Below are 18212 nucleotides of genomic sequence, written 5' to 3'. Positions count from 1 at the left end.
ATATAACGTTAAGGATAATAGTATATAATCTCTATTAGAGGTATTAGTTATGTAATGTAATTAATTAAAAGATAGGATAGGAGTGACATAGGACTATTACAACGTCACGATTACATATACGTACAATATGACACACGACACACGTGGTGTGGTGTTATTGTAAGAAATTCTGTAAAACTACATATTATAAGGTCCATCAAAACACCAAATGGATTGATGGTACGAATCGTGTGATTGTTCTTGACATAGTACGTATTATTGAAGATTATTCCAAAGAAGAAAATAATACCCAAGAATGAAGTTTGGAAACAATTTTTTGCTTGTTCCTTGATAAAATAGGTAAAGTTCAATTCATGTTACAACATAAACATTTGGGTTGAAGAAGTGAACATGACAAGATATGATATTGAACTAAGCAAGAATGATAACACAAGAACTGAGAAAGATAACCGGATCGCTGAACCGGCACCAGACATTTCATCGGTATAGTCATTATAAGAATCTAAACCGCCATTACCTTCTGATCCCGTAGTAGTCCACATCCCAAGATTGTTATTCCTAATACCAAAATCAAACACCCTAAATTAGCTCCATTTTGACTTTTTGGAGGTTAATGAGAGAAAATTATGAATATAGTGGGGTAAAAAAAATAAAAAATTAGACAAAAGAAAAAAGATAAAGTTAAAGGCAAAAGTAGAAGAAAACAAAAGAGTATGTAGACATTTATAATACCATTTTTTATATGGTGCGTGTATTGGTAAAACAAAAGATTCAAAGTGTTGATTTCTTTAAAATGACCATTTCTTTTTTCAAAACGAAAAAGTTGGCAAAGGGTGAATGATTTGTATGGTAGAATGTAGAATCCAAACCTGCCGCCGACGCCAAGTACGCCAGAGTGATATGTGATTTGGGTAATGAATGAGGCGGATTTAGGCTCGACGCTATATGCCTTCTCATACCTCATCTCCGCACCTTCACCGGATGCCACAAAGAAGGCTCCATTCACCAAAATGTCCCCCTCTGATCTCCAGTTCCACCCTTTCCAATCGCCATCCGGTGTTTCCACTCTCTTAGTCACCTACACAGTAACACTCTCATTTATAAATACCATACAAAGTTGTATAGTATAAAACATTATGAAACCAAAAGCAAAGTATAAAAATAAACTGACCATAAGGCCATAAGGGTTGTTTATTTACCTCTTTGGCGAATGGGTTGGTTGGGGCAGTGTAGCGGTTACCCTGACTGTTAATAGTCGGGTTACCGCTACCGCCAATCGCATACATTTCCCATTGAGTGAAATCGTTATTAACAACGTGGATATATCCACGTCGACACCTAGGCATCCTTTGTATCAATTTTTCTCCAAAGTGATTAAACGCAATTGTTACCTAATTATCACACAAACATTACTCTCATTTCAAATCAAATAGTAGTCAGTAAGAAAAATGAATATAATGGACTAGTGTGTGTGTGTGACCTGCATGCCACTGTCTGGTTCGTAGTGGTCGCTGTGACCGAGAAGCATGACTTCATTATGGTGAGAGAAGAAGTTGTTCGATATAGTAATTCCAGTGGAACCCATCACCGCATCTATCAGACCGTCCTTACATCTCGATAGAGAACAATGGTCGATCCATATGTCCTTTGAACCGAAGATTGAGATACCATCACCGTCCGATTTTGATCTGAACCCATAGTGCGTTGGACTTGACCGCACGTTAGTATTCCCTATGGACAAACATATTTTCAGAATGCTTTTATGAATGAACCAATCAATGCTATTTCAGGAAGGACAAAGGTTTAATTTTTACTATTTTTCTTTTCTTACCATATGCTTTTATGTATAAATCAATAAATGCTGCTAAACTAGAAAATCATGTTTTCTTTGTTTGCGTGTGAATATACCAATAAATGAGAAAGAAAATATGTACACCGTTGGGGACCTACTAAATTATTAGGGGAAGAAAATTAAAAAAAAAAAAAAGTAAAAAGTAAAAAGCCTAACGATTATTGGCCGTTAAAACAAAAAAGATATACCCTTTTGAACAAAGGATTAGAATTTAGAAAAAGAGCAAATGTGAAAAGAGTAAAACATAAATTACCGGATTGGTAACAATGGTGGATATGAATGTTATGGATGATGATATTGGAGACATATTGAAGAGTGATGCAGCCACCACCAACAATGTGAACATTAGCTCCTCTCCCATCAAGTGTCTTGTAACTATTGAATATTAGCTCTTGCTTTAGCTTAATCATCATGTTGCTTGGGAACACTATCCACAATGGCTCTTCTTGTATCACTCCGTATCTGTCATCAAGTTTTTGGCACTTTTCATTTTAATCTTATCTAAAACAAAATTTTCACATTGTAAACCCGATTGCTTAGACATTGATAAAGATTCCCTAAATTATTCGATTTTTTCGAGGCCCCAGGAGACTGATACACTTGTTTTATTGTACTTGTCTATTCTCTAGATTATTAATTATATTTTCACTTCTAAATACAGTGTTAAAATAATAATGTAGGGAGCGTCAAATTACAAACATCCTAAACATTATGTTTAACAACGGATTTAGTTAACCGAAATTATAGAGCTTAATCTAAACTTTTTTTGAGGGGATTTAAATAACTTGAAAGAAAAATCAGAGTTGTTGGTACTTTGTCCACAAAATGGAGGGTTTATTTAGAAATATAAACAAGTGGTATTGAAAAAGTCGTACGTAATAGATTGGTGTGGGACATGTGAATATGAGATGACAAAAGATAAACGTCGCTAAAACAGAATCTTATTTTCTTATAGGTTTTAATTTGTGAAAGTGTATAGGTAGGGTTTAGGGTTAAAGAACAATAATGACAAGTAATATTCAAGTAAAGTATAATTTATTAGACTATTTAGTGTTGTAAACAAACGACTAAAAAAATCTAATTACGGTCAAGAAACGAGTACTAAAGATAATATCTTTGTCTTGAACCTAACAAAAAACAAAACAAAACATTTTTGTCTATTTGTCAAGATTATTATACTAATAGGAATTCCGGTTAAGACTTAAGAGAAAGGTACCTGAGAGTGCCCGGTCTAGGGTTGACGGCATCGTCGTCGGAAGAATCTGTGACGAAGTAAAACTGACCACCTTTGCCACCTAAGGCGTACTGTCCGAATCCGATTCCACAATCTGCTAGACCTTGTCGGTTATTGGGCCAGTTTGGGTTACATTTCCAACAGTCATCGATTGGGTTACCGGTGAAGCACGGGTCTGAACCGGCCTGGTCTGTCGTGTCAAGAGTTTGACGTCTAGTTATAGATGCATTTACTCTCCTGTGAAAGTATTAAAACCGGATTATTTACAGTCTGTCCGGTTTAAGAGAACCGGAGATTTTTAGAAACAGAGAACATAGTAAAACAGGGGAAAAAAACAGAGCAACCCTTTAACAAGAACACTTATAGCTAGTGAAATGTAAAACCCAGTTAGAAATTTACATGAAAAAATGTGAAATAAGAGAGTAAATGAGTAGATCCAGAAGAGGCAATGTAGTATGTGTACCACTGAACTTCATAAGCGACTAGTTCCGGGTCGGGATGTGGTGTGAGAAGAACAGTTCTGTTGTTGAGCATGGCGAAGCCCATTTGTGGAAGGAACAGAAAAAGAGAGAAGGAAAGTACAATGCAGCTTCTTGGAAGCATCATTGGTGAAGAAACTGATGATTTAGGGATTTTCTAGGGGTTTTTGGTTAGTTAGAAGGAGGGAGAAGAGAAAAGAGAGTAGTTATGACATGGCTTGTTGTTGTTGTTCTTGTTCTTCTTCTCTCTCTCTCTCTCTCTCTCTCTCTCTGCTCTTACTGACCAGTGTTCTTGAGTGGCTTTTCACAGTGTGTTATTGCTTTTGTAATAATGGCTTTCTTGGCTTTTGTATTTTTGTTTTTCTTTTCTTCTTTTTGAGGAGAGAGAGAGAGAAGGTTGTTTTCCACTGACAGTCTCGAGGATTGAGAATCTGCTTGTCTCGAGGAAACGGTCTCCAATTTTTTCCTTTGAAGCTCTTTAGACCATCCACAATGGCGTGGATTTGGCCCGTCCCCAATATTTATTGGATTTAAATTTAAATGAAAAAAGCCCAATATCTGAAAAACGGTTCTTATTTGGGGACGTTTTTTTACCGTCCTCTTCGCCACGTGTAGCCGTGTGATTTGTTCTCGAATAAGCTAGGTCTAAAAAAAATGTATTCGGGAGACAAAATCATCCCGAGTTCTTTCTTCTCCCTCTTGACGGCGACCACGAAGGCGATTCGATCCTCCACGACGTTCTGTTCTTTTCACCGGAAAATCTTGCCAGATTAACGAAGCCGATCTTCTGTCGCATCCGAAGCCGGTCCGATCTTCAATACCTAAGACGTCCAGCGGTTCGATCTTCTCTCCCGAAGCGATCTGTCCCTGTCACCCGAAGCTTGTCCGGCGGTTCGAGCTTCTCTCCCGATGATATCCGTCTAAATAAGGTTAGTCTTCTTCCCACTACATGAGATTTAACCTTGATTGGCGCCGATTATCGAATTAGGGTTAGGGATTTGGGATTATCGAATTAGGGTTAGATAATTAGGGTTTGCGAATTAGGGTAATTGAATTAGGGTTATTCAATTAGGGTTAATTAATTGGGGTTATTGAATTAGGGTTATTGATTTAGGGATATTGAATTAGGGTAAATGATTTAGGTTATGTTTCTTTGGTGTTTTTTTTGTTTTTTTCATTTGTTCGATGGATCGTTATGTCTCTGTGTGAAGATCGAGTTGTGTCTGTGTCGTTTGTCCTTTGCTGTAGTTGTTGATCTTATAAACATGTTTGTGTCTTGGTCAAAATTTTTTTAAAACATTGAGTATCGTTAAACTTTGGTTTTTTTTTCTTAAATGTTAAAGGATCATCATCTTTGTGTCTCGGTCTATTTTTTTAACATTGAGATAGGTTAAATTTTTTTTTATCAAGGTTTTCAATTTGGTGATTGTTGTGTCATTGGTATGGTTGGTAAAATGTTTTTGACATTGATTTTGATACAACTTTTGGTTGATTAAGATAGTCATTGTCATTCGTATGATTTTTGGATAAATTTTTTTAACAATGTCATTCGTATGATGTCTCGCATTGATTCGTATGGTTGTGTTTTTTTTTAGGTTTCTCATTTGGTAGTTGTAATGTTTACTTGTAATAAATTGGTAGCATTGTTGTGTAGTTGGTTGTATTTAATTTTAGTGTTGTTTGTTCATAGTTTCTTGTTTAATTTGGTAGTTGTAATGTGTACTTGTCATAAATTGTGATTAGACATTTGTTGTTTGGTCTTTAAGTTTTGATAGTTATTGCAAGTAAGGTTTTAAACCATAAATCTCTTTCATTTATCTTCCCTTTCTCACTTGTAAATGATATTCACTTCTCTTCTATACTCGCATCTCTTATCTTCGCATTCCTTCTCTTCTATACCCGCTTCTAATCTCTGCTTTTCTCTTCTCTTCTCTTCGCATTGATCATCTTCTATACCCGCTTCTCTTCTCTGCTCTTATCTTCTCTTCTCCTCGCATTCCTTCTCTTCCTTATCCGTTTCTTCCTATGGATTCTAATAATCCCTTCTTTCAGTCTTCTTCTTACTTCAACTTGCTTAACAGTCAAGAAGAAGGTGGTTTAAATGATAACTTTCATTGGGAAAGTTATCCACCTTCTGGACAGAGCTCACAACCTTCTCCTCACAGCTCCCAACCTTCTCCTCACAGCTCCCAACCTTCTCCTCACAGCTCGCAAGAAACACCAAAAGAGCGCAAGGAGAGAAAGACATGGACACCTGCTGATGATGAAGTCTTGATCTCCGCATGGCTCAACACTTCAAAAGATCCCATCGTTGCAAATCAACAAAAGGGAGGAAGCTTCTGGAGCAGGATTCAAAAATACTATTGTGACACTCCTCACGCTAGAAACGGTGGGGAACAGATGCTGGTGACACATTGCAAGCAGCGTTGGCACAAGATAAATGACCATACTAACAAGTTCTGTGCCGCATTCGCAGCTGCGGAGAGACAGAACAGCTCTGGTCATTCTGAAAATGATATCATGAAGAATGCACATGATATCTACTTCGCTGCCCATAACAAGAGATTCAACCTTGAACATTGTTGGTTTCGTTTAAGGTTTGAGCAGAAATTTCTATCCCTTAACACTATTAACACGACCCCAGCTCAGCCTGCAACAAAGAGGAAACAAGCTGGTGAAGGTTCGCAGTCATCAAGCTGCAGTGTTGAGGAGTCTGAGAAGAGGCCAGAAGGGATCAAGGCTGCCAAGGCGAAGAGGAACAATGCTCAGTCCACAAACGTGAAGACTCTTGCTGAGTATAAGAGCATGTGGGATGTCAAGAAAGAGGAATTAGCTGAAAAGGAGAAACTACAGAAGCTGGCCATCCTAGACACTCTCCTAGCCAAAAAAGAACCCTTGAGTGCGAGTGAAGAAATCATCATGAACAAGATAGTGTCCCAGTATTTCTGATATTATAGAATGTGTTTGTTGTTTGTTTTTCTTGCTTAGTACTCGGCTTATGTATTTGATTTGTATTCCCTGGTTGTTTGATTTGTATTTCCTGTTTAAGTATTTCTTGCTCAGTTGTGTATTTCTTGTTTCAATCTAAATTAATATAAGTCTATTTTAGTACTCGGCTATTGTAATTTCTAGTAACTCGGCTATTGTATAAACTAACTTAATCAGATTGTGTATTGTTGTACTAAGTCTAATCTGCTTCTTCTTGTTTATCTTCAGGTTACGTAAGACATGGGCCACGACTATAGCTATTCCCAGCCTTCTTCATCTGATCTGGCTGATAAGTACTCAGAGGACACTGCGGATAGAGAGCTAGATGCATTGATTCGTATGGATGAAGCAGAGTCGAGGCAATACCCACCTCAACCGGAGGTGGAGCATGGATTCCCGAAGGAATGTTATTGTGGTGCGAAGCCTTTTTTAACCAACTGCTACAACAGAAGGTATGTGATGAAGTATAAGTTTAAATAAAGTATAAGTGTAAGTTTCGTATACGTACTAACTCCTTATTTATTGCAGGTTCTTCACATGTCCAAATGTCGATGATGGTGAGATGCATATTCACAAGTGGTGGGATGTGGCTGTAATGGAGGAGTTGAGGGACAGTGATAGACGATATGAAGTGATGGCTGAGAAGGTAGATTACTTAACCTTGTTCAATGATGAGAGTAACGCAACTGAACAGAAACTGGTAAGGTTGGAGAATGTAGTTAATGAGATATGTAAGGAAAATAAGTTAAGAAAATTTACTGATTTGCTGGTTGTAGGTGTAATCATCATTTTCACATGTATTTTGTTCATGTTGGTGTAATGATTTACACGGGTACTTGTTGTTTTCTTATCATGTATGTTGTTTTGTTTTGGTCTCTCACGGGTATTACATGTATTTTGACTACGGACGTGTTGGTCTCTGTCACGGGTACTTGTTGTTGGTGTAATCATGTATGTTCTTTTGTTTTGGTCTCTCACGGGTTACAAACTGGAACTCCACTATATATATGATAACTCACACCAAACACGACCAAACCAACAACACAAGTCATTTCTTTATCTCACTGATGGTATCTATCCAAATTGGGCAACTTTTATTCAATCAATCCGACTTCCACAAGGTAGGAAAAAATCTCTCTTTTCTAAAAAACAAGAAGCTGTTAGGAAAGATGTTGAGCGTGCCTTTGGAGTCTTGCAAGCTAGATTCGCCGTTATTAAAAATCCGTCTCGTTTATGGGATAAAAACAAAATGGCAAATGTAATAAGATCATGCATAATACTCCATAATATGATTGTCGAAGACGAACGACATACATACAGTTACCGAAACATTATTTCTGAATTTCAACACGGAGAACATGTGGATCAAACATTTACCGTTGGTGCCGCCGGTGTGGGTTCAAATATCAGCAGTACGATTACTCGTCAAACAAGACTTCGGGATAAACAAGCTCATGATCAACTAAAACATGATTTGATTGAGCATATTTGGACAAACTTTGGACATCTTCCGGATAATGAAGTTTGATTTTAAAATTTCTATGAGTTGAATAAAATGTTTGTTTTGGTTTTGATGTTTTTATGTTATATTTTTAATGTTATTAATTTCTAAATTGTATGTTTTTGTATTTTCTTTCTTTAAATAATTAATCTTTAAACTTTCAAAATAATATTATTTTATTTGGGGGACCAAACCCAAATACACACCAATGCTCCTACTAAAAATAAGAAACCCTCAAAATATTAGTATTAAATGTGGGGGACCAAAAAAAGTCCCACACCATTGTGGATGGTCTTAATTTTCTTATACTATATGAATTGTAATTTCTCATTTTATGTAATTACTATTATAACTCACACGATATAAGAAGGATACCTATCCATAAGCATTAACAGATTAACAAACGGTAGGTTTTGATATTTGAATCTCTTGTCAGGTTTTTCACCTTTTATTATAAAAGCGATGTTACCATATGATCAATAAATAAAAATATAAATAAAATAAAAAATAAAACCCACGAGCTTTAACAATATGAATGCTACTATTAAGGGCTTCTTTGTTGTTCAACTGAAAAGAGGTTAAAGATTCTATTATTCATTTTTCAAAATTATCTGTGTAGGTGATTTTTGATATGATTTGCGTTTATAGACTAAACTAGCGAATTGTAGTATTTTTTTTTTTTTTTTTGTAGTATGATAATCCTATTAGAATGTGTGTCCTTATTGACATTGTTGTGTCTCACTGTTTTCCTCATTAGAACCAAACCACCTTCAATCTCAACATCCACGATGATATCCAAATCATCATCAAATCGGTACAAAACTGTTGCATTCCTCACTTTGAAGTCGAGGCTTCCACTTTAGCAGCTCGATTTAGCAATTACAATAAACCAGCAATTTCTGTCTTTCATATGATTATTGTCAATACGGTATAGGCTTTCTACCTATGCTTTTACTTGGAACTGTTTTCTGCATGGAATATCTGTAAAAAAAAAAAATTCTATTAGTCATATAAGATTTTGCAATTGTAGTTATCTAATTATATCTAAAGCAATGTACCTTGACTTAGGATAATAAACTTTTGTATGAGCATGAAGACAAAACCATCTCCATTCTGTTTAGATGTATTGAAGAGTGTCTTGAACATATAATTTAAAGTTAAAAAGAATTATTAATATTATAAGATAATTTTCTGGAAGAATGTGAAACACTATGTTTTTAAAAAACTTTTTAAATTGAATTTACTACTGTGTTTTTAAGATATCCATCATATAATAATATAATTATGCAATAGAGATGCACAAATGATACGACGTGACACTATTGCAGCTTGACCAATTCAACCGAGTAAAAAACCCCGCATTATACATACATGATACATGTACACATTATGCGCGCAAAAAATATGGGTCTGATTGTTAACATAGCCAAAGCTGTAAGCTTTTAATGAATAGTGCAAAGCTGTAAGAAAAAAACTTTAAGTGAAAACTGTACAAAAAAACTGAGAGTAAAGCTTTTAATAAAGTTTTTAGTAAAGTTTTTGTGATTGGTAAACTTTAAAACTGTATATTTGTACAGCTTTGTACCGCTTTGTAAAATGGTTACCAATCACTACCTATATGTGAGTGTGTTGTTCACTTAGACCATTTCCAACAGGGAGATTTAGCAGACCTGTTAAAATTGGGCCAAAAATAAATAAAAACACATAAAAGAATAGAAGACAGTTCTAATTTTGGATCAATAAGAAGTGCCTTTTATTGATAAGTGTCAGCATCTAGTTTGATGATGTTTTAATATTTTTTTTTTTAAATTATATCGATTCATTTTTCTTATTTTTCTTTCTCTCTATTTGATAATATCTCTGTAACGCGAACACTGAGATCGACCATCAGAACGACAATCAGAGGAGATGGAACAGTTATCTGAGGTGATAGGATGTTTTCTCATCATCTCCACCGTGGCTGAGTGTCAACGTCGACTGTGGTAGAGCTAATCGGAGAGTCGATTCATTGAAAACGGTGAGTCGGCCAGTTTGCATGGACCAGTTTAGAGATTGTATTATACAATTGTCTTTGTCATGGTACGTTTATATTTCTGTTTGTATGTATGAACTAGATATTCACCTGCGGTACACTGCGGAGCTAACGTTTTTTTTTAACAATGCATTAAATACTTTATTTATTATTTTATCTATATATGTAAATAATGTGTTTTATATATTTTAAATGTACTATAGTTTTAAAGTATAATATATTGTATTGTGTATATCTATTGTTTGTCCGCGGGTTACAAATTTAAAATATCATTATTATTCATCTATAATTTACTTTAGTAAACTATTATACTGTTTTTGTCATTTTGTATTTTTATTTATAATGGATTTAAAATATATTTGTAATCCTTCTTTTATAATTAGATGAGTATACTATAGTTATCAAAATGTTATAAAGTATTCTACTGTTTTACGGGTTGACAAACATAATTTAGGTGGTTTCATCTATACATGCATATTTAAAAACTTTTGTATTTATAGTTGTGCAATTCGATTAAAATAGTGGAGTGTTTTGTAATTGGATATTTAATTTATTTTTATTTTGTTACTTATTAGTATGTATCAAATCTATTTATAATAATCTATTAGCTATTACAAACACTTCTTTGAAGAAGGTAGTAAAATTTAAAAAATTTGGTTAGTTGGGGTCTTTTGGCAAATATGTTAACTTTTTGTCTTTTTACATCCTATTATTAAAATATTATTGTTTTTGTTTGTCCCCAGTTCCCACCGAGTAAGGTGTTGACTGGTTCTCCTGCTACCTCCCGCAAACGCTGTATTTGCGGGTGGTAGCGGTTGCTAGCGATTGGAACCAATCACACAAATCGCTCCCAATCGCTCTTAATCGCTCCCAACCGCTTCAAACCACTGAATTCCAAAAGCTGCTTCCCGCAAGCGTTTGCAGTTGCGAGTGATTGAAGGTGCGAGTGATTGCGGTTGCGATTGATTGCGGTTGCGAGCGTATATATATATTTTTTTGTCATCACAGGTTAAATAGTTTTTTAAAGATTTTTTTCAGAAAGATTTGTTCAGTAATCTGTAATAAACAATTTTACAAATTATATGCACATCTATTATAGTTATTAATTAAAATAAATTTAGATAATTTTATGAATATTTGATTAGAAAGATATGCTATTTAAAAAAAAAAAAAACCTACGCTCTTTGAATAAAAACATTATTTAAATAGTCATTTTCTAAGTTATAAAATTACAAAAAGTTGAAACATCTTAGCTACTAATTATCAGTATATATAGGGGATGAGATGTTTACAATATGTTGTTAGGTTTTAACTAAAAAATTAAAAACTAAAATTTTCTAAAAATTTAAGAAATATTTGTGTAAACAATTAATATATTTTTTTACAAATTAATAATTATTCTATAGAATATCTTCTAAAATATAATTGACCCACAAATAGAAAACCTAATCAAAGATAACTTAAAATACCAAATCTTGGTTGTTGTAATTTTAAATTTTAAATTATGATCTTAACGAATTTAGAAACAACAACTTAATTAAATTAGGATCCAAGTTTTATGGAAAATTGTGTTTAGTATTAGATTTGTAACAGTAATTAATATATTTAATATCAGTTCCGATTTTGGAAAATCGGTTAGTCATTTTAATATTTTAGTTTTAAATTTATAAATTAAATTTAAATACCAATGGTAGTCTTGTAAATAGGTGGCAAGTTCAGGATTTATTTGCTAAATGTACTTGAAAAATGTATATATAGATTAATTTAAGGTTTAGAGATTAGGGTATTTGATTTTGGAAATTAGGTTTTTCAAAATCCAAATTTATTTATGTGTTCATAGGCATGATTAAACTTAGGATAATGAAATTAGCCATGATTGAAGATGAATTTAGGCATATGATGTTTGTTTCCATCGGTCTTGTCCATTGTTTGAGAGTAGGAGATTGGTCTCATCATCTTCACTTTAAACTCGTATGTGTTCACTCAACGTTTGTGATAAAAGAACACATCAACACTTGCAAGATGATTTGATTGAGCATATATGGCAAAAATTTTACACAAATCAAGATTACAATCAAGATTACAACTAATCTATTATCCTATTTATGATTTGTATGTCTATTTTTACTATGCTTTTATAATTTGTAAGTTTAAAAATTAATGTTTAAATAATTATGAAATGCTATAATTTCTCATTTTTATATAATTTAAAATATTTAAACATTCAAACTAATTATGTTTTACTTAAGATATTTTCATTTCATAAATAATATTTTTGAATTTTTTTTTTCAAAATTAAGAACCCCAATAAAAGTTTCACCATTAGAGGAGCAAAATTTTAATTACGGTTTTACAAATTCTTATTATAAAGAAGTACATAATAAAAAAATTTAAAAAAAATAAAAACCTCAAAATAGTATTCTCCCATTGGAGATGCTCTTAGCTCCCTCACTTAGGTGTGACAAATCAGGATAAAATTGGCCGTGATTGTTGGATTATTATTAAAGTTTTTTTAAGAGTACTAAATACTAATGTAAGCTAAATGTAGGGTTAAATAACGTGATGTTAGGCGATATCTTTGGTGAAGAAAAAAAAAACATTATAGATATAAAGATATACACTTTGCCTCCTCACATGTCTAATAAGATCATTGTAACCAATCATAGTGTCCATAAAAGTCATTGCTTTGCTTGTGTTATTTTCCACGAGCGATGAAATTAAGGAGTTCACTAAGACGCCTACATTAGGTAAAGTAATCTTCTTTTATCAACTTTTGTAGTAGTCTGCATCTTTTATCATCAATTTGTAGCTATCCAGAATCTATAATTTAGATTTTAAACAACTTCGTCAGTACTATCCGAGTATTCTTTTATTTTTAGATGACAGTAATAAAGAGACTGGTGTTACAATATTAGAATAGTGTTCTTAATTAACTAACATTCATATTACTTCTTTAAATAATGTATAAATCATTACACCATGTCGTACCCATTTTTTTAAAAAAATTATGGTGGTTAAGTAGTTGAAAACGCTATATATATTTATGCACGAACGCCATCATCCTACTATATTAATTGAGAAGTACAAATATGAAACTAACCTTAAAATGTGTTAAAAATTACATTCAATTGCCATTAGAAAAAATTAATTAAGTTTAATTAATTAATTAAAATAAATATAATTAAATTAAAAATAAAAAACACTTACATATCAAATATTTAAAAAAGAGAATTTGTTAAAAATGCCCTTTTTGATTTACTCCTTTTCAAAAATACCCTCTTTTCTGGCCATTTTTATTTATGCCCTCTTTTAATTTTTAATGACCAATTTTATCCTTAGATGAAAATTATTTTATTCAATAAAAAGAAAAACAAAATTTTCCCGCCAAAAAATTTCCGACATATTTTCCCGCCAAAAATTTTTCGAAAAAATTTTCCCGCCAAAAATTTTGAAAAAAAATTTCCCGCCAAAATTTTTCCCGCCAAAAAAAATTTACAAGGTGTTTATAAGGCTTTTATAAGGTAGAAATCTTATAAAAGCCTTATAAACACCTTGTAAAGGCTTTACAAGATTTTTTAAAGAGTTTTAAAAGGTTTTTTAAACAACTTGTAAACGCTTTTACAAGATTTTTAAAAAGTTTTTAAAAGGTTTTAAAAGGTTTTTAAAAGGTTTTCAAATGGTTTTTAAAAGGATTTTTAAAAGGTTTTTAAACACCTTCTAAACGTTTTTACAATGTTTTTAAAAACCTTGTAAAAGTTTTTATAAGACTTTTAAAAGGGTTTTAAAAGGTTTTTAAACACTTTGTAAATGCTTTTAAAAAGATTTTAAAAGCGTTTACAAGGTGTTTAAAAACCTTTTAAAGCATTTACAAGCTTTTTAAAAACATTTACAAGGTTTTTAAAAGCGTTTATAATGTGTTTAAAAACCTTTTAAAAACCTTTTAAAAACCTTGTAAACGCTTTTAAAAGTTTTTTAAAAGCATTTATAAGGTTTTTAAAAGGTATAAATTTCAATATTTTTGGCGGGAAAATTTTTCGATTTTGGTGGGAAAATTTTTTTTTGGCGGAAAAAAATAATTTTTTTGGGAAAAATTTTCGATTTTGGCGGGAAAAAAATTTTGGCGGGAATTTTTTTTGGCGGGAAAATATTTTCGATTTTGATGACTGTACATTCTTGCTGTCACTCAAAAAAGGGTAATTTAGTCATTTTGTATATAAAGAGGAGTAGCTTTAAAAATGGTCAACATGAAAGGGTATTTTTAAAAAGAGATATGGAAAAAGGGGCATTTTTGAGAATGCCCCTTTAAAAAATCTAAAAAAATCTAAAAAAAAATCTAAAAAAAATATTTTCTCTCTCTAATAAACTATAGACGAAATCACTATTTTTTTTAAAAAAATATATAAACCAATCAGAATTTTAAAAACTAAGATTTTATATCCAAGTATACAATACAATTATTTTTAATAACTAAATTCGAAGATTTTGTTAAGATTTCAAATTATGATTCTCATATCATCCTTATTTTATTTTATTTACAAATTGTTTAGAACTTTCATATAATACTTATAATTAATAAAATGCATATTTTTCTGCATATGTTGTGATGTGAAATTTTTAAAACGAAGATATATTACTCAATGTATGAAAATGCGTGTTTTAATTTTCACATTGACGGGTTGGTAAAACTAAATTTATATAGATGATAAATTAATAATTTTTATTTACTCACAATTATAATATTAAAATTACTATTTTATATTTCACAAAATATGATGCAAATAAAACAAATAAACAATATAAAACTGTAATAATACGTCAAAAATAAAATACTATAATATTCTAAAATAATTAGTATTCAAATAGACTAATAGATTTACATAACAATTAAAAATAAATATTATCTCAAACAAAATAATTTTTTTAAAAAAATAAAACAATAATTATTATTATTATATTATAAATTTTTTTAAAAATGTTGATCCGTGCTTTAAGCACGGGATATATCCTAGTTAGTTATAACTTATAAGTACATGTGTATATTTGAATGTAGCGATTTCAGTAACCATTTACACGAACATGGACCTATTAATTATAAGAAAATATATCTTATAAAGTCCTAAACCAGAAGAAATATATATTTGACGCAGCGTGGTGAACTAGCGAGTGAGTCAGTGACCATTTCTCGGTGTAGTCGGAGGGATATAGCGTACAAGTGGAAACAATCAAAGCTCCTTACCTCATAATCTCATATTATTAATTATTCGAATCTAATTTGTAGGAGTATTATACAGTGTGACCCACTAACTTAGAACTGCATTTTTTGTTTGTCAATAAAGTTTCTGATTTTGCAGTTGATCCTTTATTGGCTCTTGACAAAGCTTCATGGACCCAATGGTCCCATCCCATCTATGGATACATACGCAAAGCAGTTTCATGTTCATGCATGCTATTGTCTCTTTTTCTCCTCAGTATTTCTAATTTATTCGATTAAGATGCAAATTTAACAGCAGGTAAATTTTACGAGGGGAGCAAAATGTAAAAAGTGAAAAACTAAGGCCATGAATGGCTACTCGTTTATAGATTTTGGTTTTTAGTTTTTGGATTTTAGTTTTTGATTTTTTTAGTTTTTTGATTTTTGGTGTAGATTTTAGTTTTTGCAAAATCTTGAATGGTAACGTGATTAGTTTTTGGTTTTTATGTATAATAATTATTTTTAAAATAGTAAAATAATAATTATAAACTTTTATTAAAAGATAGAAAAATACAATGATGTGATTTTTAGAAAGAAAAAAAAAGTGTCACGCTAAAAAGTAAAAACCCACAAAATGTGGTTTTTAGATTTTATGAAAAAATTTGTAAAATCCACCAAAATCTGGTTTTCCTAAATTCTAGGAAAGCTATTTTTTCATAATCGTGAATGGCTCCAAAAATAGATTTTGCAGAATCTAAAGCCAAAAACTGATGCAAAATCAGGTGCCATTCAAAGCCTCTCTAACCATGGATTAAGGTTCCCCCATATGAACTTATAGAAGGCTTATCTTGTTTTCTTGTCAAATGACAAAACATCTGGACCACACATGTTCTATTTTATTGATTTATCAGCGAGCATCTTGACGGAAATGGACCTACAGTTTAGCTAGCTTTATTCTACTAATTGAAGGTTACCAACAAATTGATTTAAGTTACCTTGGTTGGGTTCAGAGTAACTTATTTTATATTATACGTTGGACGAGTCACATACATATGTACAAATTAGCTTTGTTTAGTAGATTACTAATTTCAATATCAAAGTTTCAATCATATTCACTCATTTATATATGTCTTCATTCTCATTATCTCATATATGTCACTAGCCAAAAAACTATTTTCGTAACTACACCTGATTCTGAATCAAGAGGGAGGTTTATTCTTTCTGTCGTAGGTCAAATTTTATCCTTTTGACCCACAAATCTATAATTTGTATATTTGACTTGCCTATATATTACATTTCGCTAATAAAACACCCAACATTTACCACCATTACGTACATGCATGATGCATGCTACAACAAAAATCGTTTTCAAGGACCTTGCGTTGACTTCTTCTTCTTTTTTTGTTTAAAGTTTTTTGCATATACGTTGTAGTTTTCTTTGAACTTATAAATATGCTATCTTTTAGCTGATCTGTTTGCAAAGAGATGCCCGAAAAGCTAATTATGTTGTACTTTCCTACGAATTTGTCTAGTGTGAATGAATCATGAAGTTTGGAAGAAATTTTTTTGGACTTATCAATAAGTTCTCTTCCCCAGTTAGATACAGCTCACATGGAGATAGATTTTATTCGCCTACTTGTTTGAGCATAATATGGGAAAATCGGTAATTTCATACCCCAGCTAAGGGGTATGTTCAATTCCTATATGATATTTAACACTATGCAAATCCATACATTAAGTTAAATAAAATTTAAATTCACAACTCCAACTCTTCAAATTGTGCTAATAAATACCTAAGTCGTAACGGTGTTAAGAAACCGTTAACGGGTTCTGACGTGGACGCCACGTATGAAACGACGTGGCGCCGATCCGATTTTCGTCAAAGGCTCTTGGTATCACTCTCGTTTTGATATCTCCAACACCAATGGCTCCTCCTCTTGGATTTGCAATGGTAAATAAAACCCCTAAATTCATACTGTCACTAATCTTTTTCTCGGATTTGACGTTTTTTTGGGGTTTTAATCGGAGTTGAAGCAACAGAGGAGGAGCTTTCGGAGCGAGCGAAAGAAGGAAGAAGAAGAAGGAAGAAAACGACGTCGTTTTGAATAAAGGAAGGTTTTTTTTTTTGTTTTTTAAAACGACGTCGTTTCATACGTGGCGTCTACGTCAGAACCAGTTAACAGTTTCTTAACACTGTTACGACTTAGGTATGTATTAGCACAGTTTGAAGAGTTGGAGTTGTGAATTTAAATTTTATTTAACTTAATGTATGGATTTGCACAATATTAAACATCATGTAGGAATTGAACATACCCCCTTAGCTGGGGTATGAAATTACCGATTTTCCCATAATATGCGTACCATATGAACCTAACCTTTGAACATGTTTACTATTTGCAGGGGAAAAATGCCAAAAAAAACCCGAAGTTATTTTTATTTGGACGTTTAATACCCAATGGTTTTGGATTGGAATAAAAATACACCAAATAATAAAAAAGTGTCATTTAAAACCCAAAATAATAAGTGTTGTTATTTCCATACACACGATTTTTCAACAAAATTAAAATTCCAATTTTACCCCGGTTATTTAATTAATTATTAATTTTTAATATATAAATTCTCGGTTTTCTGTTAACCATATCAAACCGAATTAAACTTCTTTCTCTCTTCTTCCTCCTCTTCTTAATCAAAATCTCTAAAGTGATCGAAGCAAAAAGAGTTTTTGTTCGTTTTGAGATTTTATCTCAGTTCAATGACGTCAAACACCAGCAACGATAATTTCCTGCACATACCACGATAAAGAAACGGACCGCCTCCGACGCGGCGACGAGGAAGAAGCCCACCGCCTCCGTCTCGTGACCAGCCACAGTAGCAGACGCCACAGGAGAAGAGAAACTGGTGTTCGTGAAGGTGAATCAACTAAAACCAGGAACGA

The 18212-nt window shown here is 32.3% G+C and overlaps 2 protein-coding genes across 3 annotated transcripts; one reads left to right on the top strand and one right to left on the bottom strand.

Annotated features, from left to right (window-relative positions):
- Window positions 1–296: 296 nt before the first annotated feature.
- LOC104711877 (putative pectate lyase 12) lies at window positions 297–4064 on the bottom strand. Its single transcript, XM_010428653.3, has 7 exons — window positions 3550–4064; window positions 3069–3323; window positions 2106–2314; window positions 1481–1731; window positions 1200–1391; window positions 870–1078; window positions 297–558 (listed from the first exon to the last, which is right to left on the bottom strand). The coding sequence occupies exons 1-7, from the start codon at window positions 3690–3692 to the stop codon at window positions 357–359; spliced, it is 1461 nt and encodes a 486-aa protein (XP_010426955.1). The 5' UTR covers window positions 3693–4064; the 3' UTR covers window positions 297–356.
- Window positions 4065–4158: 94 nt separating this feature from the next.
- On the top strand, window positions 4159–7523 carry LOC104756491 (uncharacterized). Of its 2 annotated transcripts, XM_087464648.1 has the most exons (3): window positions 4246–4494; window positions 6782–7005; window positions 7082–7523. In XM_087464648.1, the coding sequence occupies exons 2-3, from the start codon at window positions 6794–6796 to the stop codon at window positions 7371–7373; spliced, it is 504 nt and encodes a 167-aa protein (XP_087320774.1). In that variant the 5' UTR covers window positions 4246–4494; window positions 6782–6793; the 3' UTR covers window positions 7374–7523. The 2 variants fall into 2 exon arrangements, 1 of the variants encoding a protein (XP_087320774.1); XR_015565936.1 differs by lacking the exons at window positions 6782–7005; window positions 7082–7523 and adding an exon at window positions 6210–6676 and having other exon boundaries at window positions 4159–4494.
- The last annotated feature ends 10689 nt before the right edge of the window (window positions 7524–18212 follow it).

Source organism: Camelina sativa, chromosome 9 (assembly GCF_030686135.1).
Source record: "Camelina sativa cultivar CO46 ecotype springtype chromosome 9, ASM3068613v1".
NCBI classification, from domain to species: Eukaryota; Viridiplantae; Streptophyta; class Magnoliopsida; order Brassicales; family Brassicaceae; genus Camelina; species Camelina sativa.
The sequence above is the reverse complement of the archived record's forward strand: the minus strand, read 5'-3'. Positions and strand labels throughout refer to the sequence as shown.

What these genes read in the sequence shown, in the direction of transcription:
- LOC104711877 (XM_010428653.3), bottom strand. Translation starts at nt 3,692, where the DNA reads ATGATGCTTCCAAGAAGCTGCATTGTACTTTCCTTCTCTCTTTTTCTG. An exon ending in AACCAGACAGTGGCATGCAG is followed by an intron (nt 1,392 to 1,480) that starts GTCACACACACA and finishes TGTGATAATTAG; the next exon opens with GTAACAATTGCGTTTAATCA. An exon ending in CCAACCCATTCGCCAAAGAG is followed by an intron (nt 1,079 to 1,199) that starts GTAAATAAACAA and finishes GTTACTGTGTAG; the next exon opens with GTGACTAAGAGAGTGGAAAC.
- LOC104756491 (XM_087464648.1), top strand. Translation starts at nt 6,794, where the DNA reads ATGGGCCACGACTATAGCTATTCCCAGCCTTCTTCATCTGATCTGGCT. An exon ending in ACCAACTGCTACAACAGAAG is followed by an intron (nt 7,006 to 7,081) that starts GTATGTGATGAA and finishes TATTTATTGCAG; the next exon opens with GTTCTTCACATGTCCAAATG.